Source organism: Tyto alba, unplaced genomic scaffold (assembly GCF_018691265.1).
Source record: "Tyto alba isolate M040663 unplaced genomic scaffold, T.alba_DEE_v4.0 Super-Scaffold_6, whole genome shotgun sequence".
Taxonomy (NCBI): domain Eukaryota; kingdom Metazoa; phylum Chordata; class Aves; order Strigiformes; family Tytonidae; genus Tyto; species Tyto alba.
In genome coordinates, this window is record NW_024881327.1 from 22,774,232 (window position 1) to 22,787,578 (window position 13,347).

General features: G+C 37.0%; 1 protein-coding gene across 5 annotated transcripts in view; it reads left to right on the top strand.

The window, feature by feature from the left end:
- MTUS1 (microtubule associated scaffold protein 1) overlaps positions 1–13,347 on the top strand; it is a 126,228-nt gene that overhangs the window by 48,554 nt on the left and 64,327 nt on the right. For 3 of the 5 annotated variants that reach the window (XM_042807754.1, XM_042807753.1, XM_032999004.2), the window contains 4 exons: positions 2,829–3,005; positions 7,715–7,849; positions 9,877–9,966; positions 11,252–11,299. In XM_042807754.1, the coding sequence (XP_042663688.1) occupies positions 2,829–3,005; positions 7,715–7,849; positions 9,877–9,966; positions 11,252–11,299 (450 nt within the window). Of the gene's footprint in view, positions 1–2,828; positions 3,006–4,325; positions 4,599–7,714; positions 7,850–9,876; positions 9,967–11,251; positions 11,300–13,347 lie in introns of those variants that run through there. The other 2 variants (XM_032999007.2, XM_042807755.1) reach the window with 2 other exon arrangements.

Genomic DNA, 13,347 nt, shown 5'->3' on the forward strand with positions numbered 1-13,347 from the left:
ACTTTGTAAAACCATTGTTGTTAGTTGAAGTAACACCTAGAGTCATTGCTTAATGATCTTGTGTCAGGAATTAAAATAAATTCTCACTTGATCTGAGCTTTTGAAAAAATGTATTTGAGTGCTTGAGTAATTACTTTTATAGAAGCCTTATAGAAAAACACTGAGCAGTAGAAGAACTAAGAAAAGAGCAGAGGTAATGTGTTTGATGTGCATCTGAAAGTGGACATCCTAGAGCCTGCTGGGCTTGCTAAATGGGTTTGGGCTCACAGCTGGTTTGGAGCTTTGCCACATTCCAGCATCTGCAGAGAAGCTGGGCTGGCTGCAGATCACATATAGGGAACATGCTGTACAAGGAGAGACCAAGCATTTCCACATGCTTGCCTCGACCTCTCTTGAGTGAAAATCACTGCAAAGAAAACGGGATTTTGTTCTTGTATCTTTTGAACTGAATGAACGAGTCCAGCACAACAGCAATCAAGCATGCTGCCCTCATCTTCAGACAGTAAAGATCAGCTTATCAGCTGCATTTGTTCTTCTAGTTGCCTTTTGAAATGTAAAGCTTTAATTTATTAAGTCATACAAACTTAACATGTAGTGTTTGTACAGCAGCCCTTTTTTTTCTTTTTTTTTTTTTCCTCTTTTTTTTGGTTTGTTTTTGGGGTGTGGGATTTGTTTGGTTTTTCTACCTTATTTTGGTGAGAGGCTATTTAGAAAAGGAATTTCTGACTGGTCTGGATTAATTACTTTTCTGGTATGTTGATTCATTAATGAAACAATTTTAGAAAACAATGTGGAAAGTTTTTATAAAGCTGTCGGATTAGTTGTATGAAGTTCAGATGCCACAGAATTTTTTTGTTTGTTTGGTTGTTTTTTTGTCAAACACAAATTACTTCAGGTATGTTATCTAGAGTGCTGTGTTTCAGAGGTGTTTTCAATAAGTGTGAGTTTGTGGTATTCTCATAGCATGACAACAGTTGGATGTTCTTTATGAGTTGGATATATTCAAGTGTCTGTTGCAGTAACTTAACAAAAAATTTCAAAATATGGCTGATAATTTTGTCTTGGAGATTTAATACCAAGCTACAGTAAAGCTGTATACAGAATCACAGTTTTGCATATCAGTGCCAAACAAGTAGTAAAAGTGCATCTCTGAAGAGAGGTCTGACGTAAAGCATGTTTAATGATGTGTTATATTCAGTGACCATCATATAATATCCCAATGCATGTTTAGTATATGTTGTACGTAGGGCTTCTGTTTTGTTACTGAGTTGATCTGAACTGAGGGAAATAGCTTGGTTATATATTCCTTTACTAGTGCTGTCCCTGTTTTTGCATACTCTGTAGCATATTTTGAGACAAGTTCTCTAATCCAGTCACACCACCTACTGTTGAAAAGCAGACACGAGGTGTAAGTGTTTTGCGTGCCTAAATCTTAATGTAAACCCCTTAATGTCATGCTTTCATGGTTTTAGTGCAAATTGATGATTTCTTCGGTCATTGGTATTTAAGAGTGGAGACTCTGCAACAAAACTGATGTTGAATAAAGTGGCATTAATGAAGAATTTTCTCATATTTCAACAGTCTCTTATATAGCTTAAGCAAAATTTAAATGTGGTTTCTAGTGACAAGAATAAAGGTAAGAGTTTTCCCTTTAAATAGCAACTTGATTGTTCTAAGTCAAATCTGAAACACAGTAGTAGTCTCTTTTCGAGTAAGCTAAACTGTGCCTGACAGACTTGAAAATGGCAATGACATCAAAAGTTAAGATTTTGTAAAGTATTTTGTGTGATAATAAATTAGAACATATTTTTTAAACAATATATGTCTGTCTTTCATATCTCCACCTCTGTTTTGTACAAAAATGAAAACCTCTTTTCCATTGTTATTCAGAAGACTGTATAAAGATCTTGATGTCAAAGCTGATAGGATTCAACTTGGTGCTGCAGAGACAACCCTGTGTATACATAACTCCCTTTGAGCCATCGTAGTTTTAATCTCAGTGGACACTTTTCAGAAATAAATAAAAGCTTAATAACTAAAAAATTTTCTTGCAGAAAGTGTAATTGCTTTGGTAGTAGTACAGGAGTAAGCTTCCAGCTGAAGATGGCACTCCTGTCTCCTATATAGATACTCTTCTTATTTGATTCACTTAGCCGTGGGGCATTTGTATTCAGCAAGCTCAAATGTAACCAGCAGTTAATGCGAAAATGTGTCTCCACCAGTTGGCCATTAAAAACTTGGTTCTAGGGAGTGCTGTTTAACTAGTTCTGCAAAACGAGTCAGTTTTTATTATGTTATGTGAGTACAACACAATTTGATACTCTGTCCCTGAAAGGGCATTCTCTTTTAGAGTGCTCTGGCCAAGGGGGGTGGGGGAGTGGGGAGGGGCAGGGGGTGTCAGGATCTCTGTTTTAGGGGCGGGAACAAACAAAAGAATCTTTCTTGGATTGTTTTTGAGCTGGAGGTTGTATTTTTATGGGATCATCAGTACAGCTAATCATAATACACAGAAGTAGGAGAATGCAAGAAAGACTTTGTGCGTACAGATATCTGCCTTGAAGGCCAGTCTGTAAAGCTCTCGACGTGTTCCTGAAGTCAATATGCAGGTAAACCAGAACTCTTTAAATCCTTGCAACTGCTTTTCTTGCATTTACAGCATTTTTTACTATGTCAATATGAGGTAGATTAAGCCTTTTTAGACGTATTTTTAATGTATAATTCTTTTTACTTGTGGGCATATATATAGGAGAAGCAATTGTTTAAGCTTCTTCCCAACTCCTTTTGTTCTTTTCTCTCCCTTCCCCCTTTCCCTCAATTGACAAGTATAGGATCTTCGCCAAGAGAGAAGCATGCCTCTGTGAAAAATTCTCCAGCCTCCAGGGCTAGCTCCGTTAAACCGCTTACCAAATCCAAAGTGTCTGTCAAAAGATCAGTGCTTGAGAGAACACCTAGCATCTCATCAGTCAGCAGCACTCAGAGTGAGCGCAGTCTTTTAAGCAGGAATTGTAAGTATCCATCAGGTTACAGGTTTTAGCTGAGAGCCAGCATCAACAGCTTGTTGAAAAAAAAATCCACTTGAAGGGAATCCTGTCTGTCATAGGTCTGTGTTAATTCTCATTTTACTACTTACTATTAGTTTTAGGTCTTGCTCGTTTTGCCTCTTAATTTACAACTTTTCTTCTTGAGACATGCCACCTGAAGGAGCTTTGAGCCTTGGATTTTGGTCTGAGTAGAGGTTTCAGTACAGCTCCTCTTATGTCCTGAAACATTACAAAACCAGCAGGTCGTCTTGAGCAAAAGTTTCCTTGTGTTTACATACAGAGGAACAAGAAATAAGTCTGTGTAGTGTTAATGGGTTACCTATCATAATATTTGGAACAGCACATTACAGGTTTTTGATACTAAATGCTCTTTTTGAACTAGATTATATCTGCTTTCAGAGTTTTAAGACAAAATGTGTAGATGAGATTAAAAGCAGGTAAGTGAAACTGCTTTTAGAAGGCAGAACTTTGCATGGGTAGACTTCTGTAATTTCTAAGGTAAATGTAAGGATTGGTGTATAACCTGTATCAAATCCATCTTGATTAAAACTAGGGGAGAAAAATAACAGATCTTGCTTTGATTTGAAGCTCTCTGAAGTGTCTGTACCAGAAGTTGTACGAGTTCTAGGGGCAAAAATATGAAGGAAATAACATACAACTGGCTGTCAGACATATTAGTGTTCCCAGCTATACATATTCAAATGAGTACATTCAAATATTCTGTTACTATCACATCATCTATTGTATCTTGGAGACTGGTCAGAGGCCTTTCCTTTGTACCAGATGTAATTTAAATCTGTCTTCAATGAACTGAAAGAGAGAACTGTTATTTAACATACATCTGTAGCTTATGTATGCGCATATGCACACATACATACATATATAACTAAATTTTGTATTGCCCTTTTTTTTTTTTTTTCCCCTGTAGTACCTTCATTAAAAAACTAAAACCTAACATAATTCTCAAAAGAATAAGAGTATGTGTAATGAAATATGCAGTGCGTGTTCCTGTGTAATCAGGTCGGTTTGGTTGCTCTGACAGCCATGTTGACTTTTGCTGTTCAGGTTTAGGGCTGTATGTGGAATTCCTAAGCAGCTTTGTCCTCTCCTCATTTTACTCCCTCATGTGACAAAGAAAAGGGTCATCGCTTCATAACAAAGAATTGTATTCAGATTAAGTATACAAACAGATGACTCCTTATTTAGCCTGATTTGCTAGCTGGTTTAATCTGTTTTGTCCACTGCCTTCAAGCTTACAATTTTTTCCATTCTGATTCAAGAAGAGCAAGCAAGAGCAATAGGAGAGGTTGAACATGGCTGCAGTCTCTTTGGCTTTAATCTTGCTTTGATTTTTTTTTTTTTTTTAAATGACTATACCAGGAGGACTTCGCAGTTGCACAGAAACTAATTTTTCTCCTATTATTTTCATCAATTCAACACTAACACCACCGACAGACTCAGGAAGCCACTGTGATATTACCTTACTGACATTGCTGGTAGTGGGAACTTACAGCTTTTGTATTATTTCTTTGTTAGCCACGTTTACTGGGAAAAGAAGTAGGTTGTATTCCTGTTTATTTCTATTGTAAAGCATGTATTTTGCGGAGGTTGGTAAATGTATGCAATATTTTGACTTGCTGATTTTTTGTAAGATTAATTTTCTTTAGTTAATTTCTTACACTTGAGAATGATTTATGTCTGATGGTCAGATTTTGTGACTAATGAGTCTAGATTACATATAATTCATATGTTAACAAAGTGAAGTTTTTATGACCGAATCAAATTGGAACTAATGAATTTACTTTGTACTCTAATAGTAAGTACAGTGCTGTTCTTGTTCTTTATTCTTTCACTTAGTCTAATATGCAATAATGTCAGGAAGAAAATAATCTGTATTTGTTAATCTAAAATGTTTTTATTAGATTGGTGGGACACAGAGATCAAGATGGGAGGCTTATGCTGTGAATGTCATGAAATTTACGACAACCTATTGTTGTCCTCTCAACAGTATTAAATTGACAAAGTTACTTGGCTTGTTTTGCTTAAGGAGTTTGCCTTTTGTTAGTGGAGAAAAAAATTTACTAGAGAGAGTGCTTCTCCTGCTGTGTCAGCTCAGCCCTTTGTTATGGTATGTCCTTGGATGGATAATTTCCTGTGGTGACATGAGGGATTTCTTTTTGTCTAATAAGCACTTGAGTTTTATGATTCTTTTCTCTAAAAAGATACATTATTTGAGAAGTTTGGAAATCATGAAATTTGAAGTGCTGCTGTTCATAAAAGTGTATTTTCCATGCAAGCTGTCAGTTTGAGCATTGAAAATTTGCATTTTTAGCTGTAGAGAAATCTTTTCAATTTCAGTGCTGAGCTGAAAGTACCATGATTTGAATTTACTGAAATGTTTAAACTGTGGGGTTAAGAACAAGAATCCAAATTTGAATTGCATTAGAATAGTTGCATATAAAAGAAGCAGTGTTTTAGAAGTTAAAAAGCTGATCCTAGCAATTGACCTGGAGCTGCATTTCAGTACAGTCAATATTTCACTAAAATTCTTTTAATGAGTTGATTTTTTAAGCCCTTTAGATAGTAGATGGGGTGAGATCACTTCATACCTGACTTTGTTCACGATTTCAGTAGCTGCTCTTAATTCTATGAATAACCATCTTTGAATTGTATAGTGACCAAACTTTGCAAATCTGCCTTTTTTTTTTTTTTTCCCTGCACACAGTCTGGTTATCGGACTCCAGGCTTAATGTAGGACAAAGCAATGCCCTGACTAGTCCTGCACCAGCAGTGTGCTCACTTACCCAAAGTGTTACTTCCATGGCATGCTTCTGATTTAGGAGAAAGCAGCACAGCAGTTTGTAGGCACTTACTATCTGCTTGCAGTGAACTCTGAGCAAAAATCCTTCATTTAATGATTTACAGAAAAAGTTAAGGACTGCTTCAGGCCTCATGCTTTACTGAAACCAATTGGTTTAAATAATCTGATGTTCAGGTTCAGATTCTCATAGAATAACAGTGTTAATCATGTGTTATGCAAATTGTTCCTCATGTATAGATTTTTTGCAAATATTTTGGTTTTGTGCCTTTAGAGAAGCTCCAATTTGTTTATTGAAAAAAAAAAAAAAAAAAAGAGGACTTCAGTTGCATGTTTCTAACAGGATAAACGCTTCTGTCCCTCTTAGTGTTGTTGAAAATGTATTGATTAGTGGCCAAAAAGCATAAACATCTTTTTTAAGCAGTTAACTTATGTGGTATATGCTAGTGTGTTTAAAGACACTAAAATAATATCAAAACTGTATGTTCCATCTTCTGATGAACAATATTAGATATGTAGTTCACATTGTTGTTTTAATGAGGCTGATTTTTTTTTTAAGGGTAGTCTGAGACAAACCTGATATTATATGACTCTTCCACCCCACCCTAACCTCCCCCCCCCTTTTTTTTTTTCTTTTCTTTAAATGACTAGTGAAAAAAAGCAACAGTGTGACAAACTATTCTATTCCAATGTGACTTAGTTTTTGCTTATTTCTGGTAAATGCATTATCATAGAATACCAGGTTGAAAAGGGCCTCAAGGATCATCTGATCCAACCTTTCTTGGCAAAAGCACGGTCTCAACTTAAGTGTCCAGTGCTGGGGAAAATGTCTTACTCTGCTGGGGTGTCAGTTTCTTACTCATTAGTATATATATTACTTTTATAGTACGTGAACCAAAGTGTACTCGATCTATACTTACTTTAGAAGTCTTTTCATATTTTGTTTTTCTGAAAGAATAAAATAATACCTTTATTTCAGGGGTTTTTTTTTCAAGGAAAAATTTTATTTGTGACAAGAAGTCCAAACCTCTTTCACTTTTTTTTGCAATGGAACAAGATGTCATCTGTAGCATCTGTTGGAAACCTGATTTTGATGTGAGGTAGCAAGTGTTAATTGTCCAGCCTTTACCCATTTGGGTCTGTCTGCCTTTTTGCAGGGAGTATTTTGCTATATGACTTCAGCTTTCCCAGGGAGGATGTGGTGGTGTGTGGGGGTGTGGTGGTGGTGCAAGGAGTCTTCTGAGGTCTGCTGTCACTGAGGAGGTTGCTGTTCTGAACAGAGACTACAGGAACACTTCTTGAAACTTGTTTGGTATCTGGCAAATGCAGTTGGCCCCACAAAGAGGACAGAAGGGGTGCAGAGTCTACTGGTGGTGTGTGCACCAGGTTATTGAAACAGCACGCTCAGCTCAAATGGGAGAGAACGGGGGAAGCATTGTGCAAAGAAGTCGTCTAAACTCTGTGTATTTTCTTTAACAATCCTGTAGCTAGAACGTCTTCGTGTACTGATGATGCTTTTTCTTGGCTTCAACTGAAATGTGTTCTGCGTTTCTATTGTACAGCAAGATCAGACTTCTAGTTATGTATCTCGATCAATATACTTATACACACACCTCTTATGCATAGTTCAAAGCTGTATGTCTAGTTCTGAAGAGTGTTCGTAACAGTCATAGTTTGATTGATCTGTTACAGTTCATCAGTCTGTGCTGGAGATATCAGAGGTGGTCATAGTATTTTTATTCCAACTTGTGTTTCACCTAACTTTAGCCTCAGATAAAACAGGCTTGTTTTAGGATATAATTTTCTTCAAACTAGATACTGCCTAGAGCAAATTCTTTGTCATTCTGTGTTGCAGCTGCAAGTGCCACAGTCATCATCAAGAATGGAGAATGGCCTTCAAAACCAGCCTGCCAGAATGGCACTCCAGGATCTGTCCCTTTGAAAGCAGTACCAAGACCTAGGTCACACTTGCTGAAGTCAACTCCAAAAGGTATATGGGTCTGTAGATAGAATGAAACTACAGATGCTACTGTTATGGTGTGTTACCTTTTGCAGGTGGCTGCCTCCTGAAGCAGTGTTTATTAAACAGTGGTCTCAGAAAACAGTGTGAGGAAGTAAAATCACATGAGTGGTTCTTCAAGTTTTGCAATATTTCATAAGAAGGCTAAAATATCCTTTGTATTGCCGTAATTCACTGGGGTATCTCAAGCATATGAGGAGGAGGTGTGCACTGTGGTATGGCTAAGGTTTGCATGGCACAGGGACTTAATGCTCTTTCCTACTTGGCAGGTGTCATTGCATGGGGTTTATGTTGTCTTAATAAGAATTCTTTTCTGTCATAAAGTTCAGGCATAGATTGTGGCTGCTGGTGATCTGCAGGGCAGATCTATCCTGAATGTATGGTTGTCCTCATCCTCATGCAGACTTTGCCTTACCTCCACTCCTTTCAGGACAGAAAGGATCTTGGGGGATAGGGTTATTTTTTTTGAATAAGGTATTATTGGGTGAAGTATCTTCTTGCATAGATGAATGACACTGTCTCATCTTTCCAAGGGAAGAGTCCCAGAAACAGCTTACCTCTTCATGCTACTTTTCATGATCTTCTTAGTGGCTGAATTGGAAGCAGAGGTTTGCTCTAATTTTTAAGAGAGATAAGACATCATCTGATGCTAAAGGAAACAATAATTTAAATATACTTTATTTATTTGTATCAAACACTATTCTGGTTTTGGTTCTTATTCGAGCCAGGACCCCTTGATCAAGCAAGAGTGCTTCTCCATTCAAACCACAAAGAGGAGTTGGCAATTCATTTTCTGGTCAAAATTGAAGGCAGGATGGGAGCAGATAAATAAGCTCACTGTCTCTCTCTCCTAAATCCTAGTTATAATCAGCTTGCTTCTTACCATCTTTGTGGTGAACTGGTTATTGTAATTGGATAAACCTAATTAAATACTATGCTCCTGTTTTAGGCTTAAGTTTTAAGCTGGTATCTGACATAATTGAGAATAAAAAGCCTGCCAAATGTCACCCTAAAATGACATGCTCTAAAATGGTAAAGAGGAAAAAGAAACAGAATTTGCCACAAACTGTAAATCACTTTGAAACAAACATAAATTGTATGGCTGTCTGATAAGCTGATGCTTTCTGTTAGGGTCCAACGTATATGACACAAATATGCATTGCTCAGCACCTTCAGTGACCCAGGCCACTGCAGGAGCAGTGTGGCCAGAAGAAGCTGGTGTTCTTGGCTCAGTGTTACTTGACTACTCTATTGTGTTTTGGGGCCTTCCCAGTTCAAGGGCATTGTTTTGAAACTGTAAAGGTCAACTGGAGACTTAGGAAGATAATTAGAGTCTCTGACCATATGACCTGTGAGGAGAGGTTGAGAGTGTTGGGCTTGTATAGTCAGGCAAAACAGGGAGAGTAAGGGGACAGTCTGCAGTAACTTGAAAAGGACAGCTACAAAGGTGATGGTGCCAAACTTTTCTCAACAGTACAAGATGAAGTGGCAATGGGAAATTACTGAAATCGTGAAGTGGGAGATACAGCATTGCCCAGTGGGACCCTAGAGCCTCTAGTCCCGGAGGTTTGAAAGACTTGACTAGACAAAAGCATGGTCAACTGATCTCGTCTTGGTGGTGGCCCTGCTCTGAGTGGGAGGCTGGATAGCTGGCCTCTAGATGTCCCTCTCAGACAGTGTTTCTGTAACTGTGTTGTGTTTGCTGATGTTTTGAGACTTAAATAATTCGATTTTAGTGCTAAAGTGAAATCTTTACTACCAATTTCTTTTGCTTAGAAACTTTATTAAAACTATATTTTTATTTATTCCAATGTAAGAAAAGCAATGTGGCAAAGCAAAGATAAGTTTAAATATAGCTTAAATTTTCTAGAAGGTGTCTCTTCTTGTGTTTGAGTAGATTTGTGCATCTTTTACTTAACTAAATATGTAACATTAGGCATGTCTTTAATTGCTGACATAGTTCTACTTTTAAACCTGATCTAAGTTTCTACTTCTAGGAGCCAAGACCAGGTCTGCTTCATTGAACCAGTGCATACCAAAATCGTCTGGGCCACTGTACTCAGCAAGGAAGGTCAGCGAGACTAGAGGTAATCAGTTGTTGGGTAAAGTCGGTGTTACACGTTCTCTAATCCTTGTCTTGAGAAAGAGCAGCTATGCTGTATGACTTCAGCATAATTGCAATAGTCAGTCTGCTCTTTCTCCTTGTAGTTCAAAGTATTGAAGGTTGGCTGTGCAGAGTGTTCCCTTATGAAACCCAGGGGATTCACTGTCCACTATCTGCTTGAAACTTGCATCCCATGAGGACTTGGAATACTTGCTAATGTCTGTTCAATTATATTCTGTCACTTGCTTATAAGATTGTTGTGTCTTGCAAGTATTCACAGACTAGATTTTTCTAAGTTTTGGTTTAATTTAAGCAAGATACTTGTGAGAGTGTGCTGTTGAGGATAATGTTTATTCCACTCTATGTTTATGTATCAGATGCTTATTTTATCTTGAACTTTGAATCGAAATGAGTAATTTTCACCAGAGTGAATCAAAAGAATAGATATGTATCCTCAGGCAAGCTTTGTAAGATGAAATTTTCACTTTGGGAGTTAAGTTCCATTTGCATGGCTGAGATGAGGGGAAACATGGATAGTATTGGTACAATGCAGACTGTTTCCTATTGAAACACCTGCTGTAAGATTACACACTATTAGTAAAGCCTGAAAAAAGCTGATAGGTGTTTTCAACAAACCTTTTATAAACTTTGGCACATGACTTTTGCACTTACACCTAGCAGTCCAAAAGAGTGCTTTTATTTAATTCATGTCCTTCAAAATAATTAGGCTCTTAGGTCAGTTTTCTCAAGACTCTAAAACAATACAGTAAAGGTAGATTTACCTTCTCAGTGCTTTCATTTATATCTAACTTCATTGGTAGCACATTTGAGGGTACTGTTTGTTTAAACCTCCTTTATACAAAGAAAATAACTGGAGCATGTAAGTGGGGAAAAAAGGTAACTGTGATTCTGGTACAGACAATTGATTTTGATTATTTGTGGTCTTCTATGAATGAGTAAAATAAAATGATACTATGTGGCTTAAATGAAGTATGATAATTGTAAAGGGGGGGAGAAAGTTTGTCATATTGGGAATTAATTGTGCATTTTTCAAATAGTTTAACCTTATAATTCTAAATCTTATTGTTGAACATGCTATCAACGATTGCAAGAAAGAAACTGAAATTGTGAAGTTTGAGGAGCTTGTGTGGAAAGAACCTTAAAAAAGGCCCCCCTACTGCCCTTTACTGGCTTGAAGTATAATTCTCCTTTTTATTTTTCTTTTTTCCTTTTTTTTTTTTTTTTTTTTTTGGCGCTGAACATCATAGGTACTCCTGGAAGAAATGTACACCAAAGCCTGTCTCATTTGGGCCCTGGTGAGTTTTCTGAACAGATTTTTACATTTTCTGTGTTGCAACTTAAATTAGGTTTATACATTGTATTAGTAAATTGGTTCTTTTCTTGGAAGACTGGTTTTGCAGTGGATCATTCCACAAACCATCACTGATTCCGTTTTCAAGGCATATGGAGAAAAGTCTTGGTTTTTTCTTCTATTTACCGTCTTCTGGCTACCCAGCTCTTAAAATACACAGTCTGTGCTGTCACTCTCTGTTTCCAGTGAAGCATAAGGAGGTTTTAACTGTAACCAAACAAAGTGTGTCAGTGAGACTTGTATGTCATTGTTGTTTAGCCACAGTGAGGTAAGTAATTATTGAAGCTCATGTGTTGTGGCTCTAAAAAAAATAAATAGAAGAATCATGCAGAATAGCAAGTTTTTCTGGAAGGTTCATGGTAGATAATCTTTTGGTGTGAGCTGTCTCTGTATCACTGCAGACTACGCTTGAATAAGAAGTTGAAATTATCTGACCCTGTTGATGTGTGTGTCTGCTTGTATGGCAGCGGGAGGAATTGCAGCTGATTAAGTGGCAGATGGCATTCCAAAATCTGGCAGAGTTTTAAGGACTTCATATTGGGTTTGTTTTTGGTGTTTATGCCAGCTGAGACACCTGGTGCTAGTTTCTATCTGCCAGGAGACAGAAAAGTCTTCAGATGATGTTTCTACTTGCAGCAATTTCCAGGTCTTTTCAAGAGAGTTGGCAGTCTAAATTGGTTTCCCGAGCATCAGGGAGTATTTGCCAAACTTAAAAGCTGCTTGTAATTAATTAGTCATTGAAAAGCCCTTTTTGAAAGATACTGAAGATCACTGGAAAGCCCTGTGTCCCCTGAGTGAATAGCAGATGTCTTTATGAAAGAGGTGCTGTAGCCAAGCAGATGTCATGGATTTGAGTCTGGAATTACTGGGTAAATGGGTTCTGACCTGAAACTCTGGTACTGTCACAGTATGTTTTTAATTTCCTGTAGTCATAACGTGAGTCAAATGTCTCTGCTGTTCACTCTCTTGGGTGTCAAATGCCTACATGTTGATTGTTACGGAGTACTTTGCTTGATATCTTCTGTTTAAGAGTCAGGGTTTCTGTCATACAGCAAACATAAGACTTCACACAAAGTGCTTATTCTGTTTGTTGCTTTGATTGATACTTGGCTGAAGTAATGATAGTTTAGGTATAGCCTGACACTAAGTTTCATGTGCTCATATGTAGTCTATGAGAGTGTAGCGGATGATACAGGTAGCAACATAATGTCTCGATTAGCTGAAATTAGAAAACTCACAGTAAGCAACGAAGTCTGTTTTTTGGACTAGAAACAGAAAACGAAATTCCTCTTCCAGTTGCTTATGATAGTCTTAAAATGTAATTTATTTTCCCCTAAATTTAGCATGTCACTTTCTCTCTATTTTCCATGCAGAAAAGTAATTAGTGCTCCCTCCCATTTTTATTAGTTTAAAATAATTTTTCTTGTGATTTACCTTTTCCAACCTAATAAAGAATGTACCTACCTAGACTTGAACTATTCTATTTGATGCAGTAAAAACACAACTATAAACTCCTAAATGGCTGTAATATTTAGTGATTCTTTATCCGATTCTCCTTTAGCATTATACTTTTGACAGTTGAATAGCTGTATCTGTGTTCATCTTTAATAAACCTGAACTGTTTCTGAGTCAGCTTCCAAAATTGGTTGATATGTTAGACTTCCAAGTTAATACATTTTTAACTTGTGCGGAGTATTAGTATAATTTCCCATTGATGAGTGAAAAGCTTTCGGATGGAGTATTTTGCTTTTTTAAGAAAGATTTTTTTTTTTTTTTTCTATCTTTACTGTTGCAAATAGTTCTTACACAATAAAAATATTGTGTGGCTGCTTGGATGTTCTGCAGTACAATGTCTTACATTTTAAGAAAAGACAAATGATCTTTTTTGAAATAAACTGAAATAATGCCAGCTGGTGCCATGTAGAATGGGGCCCACTATCTTTTTTTTTTTTTTTTTTTTTTTTTTTTTAGTGGCCTGATACTATAGTGAAG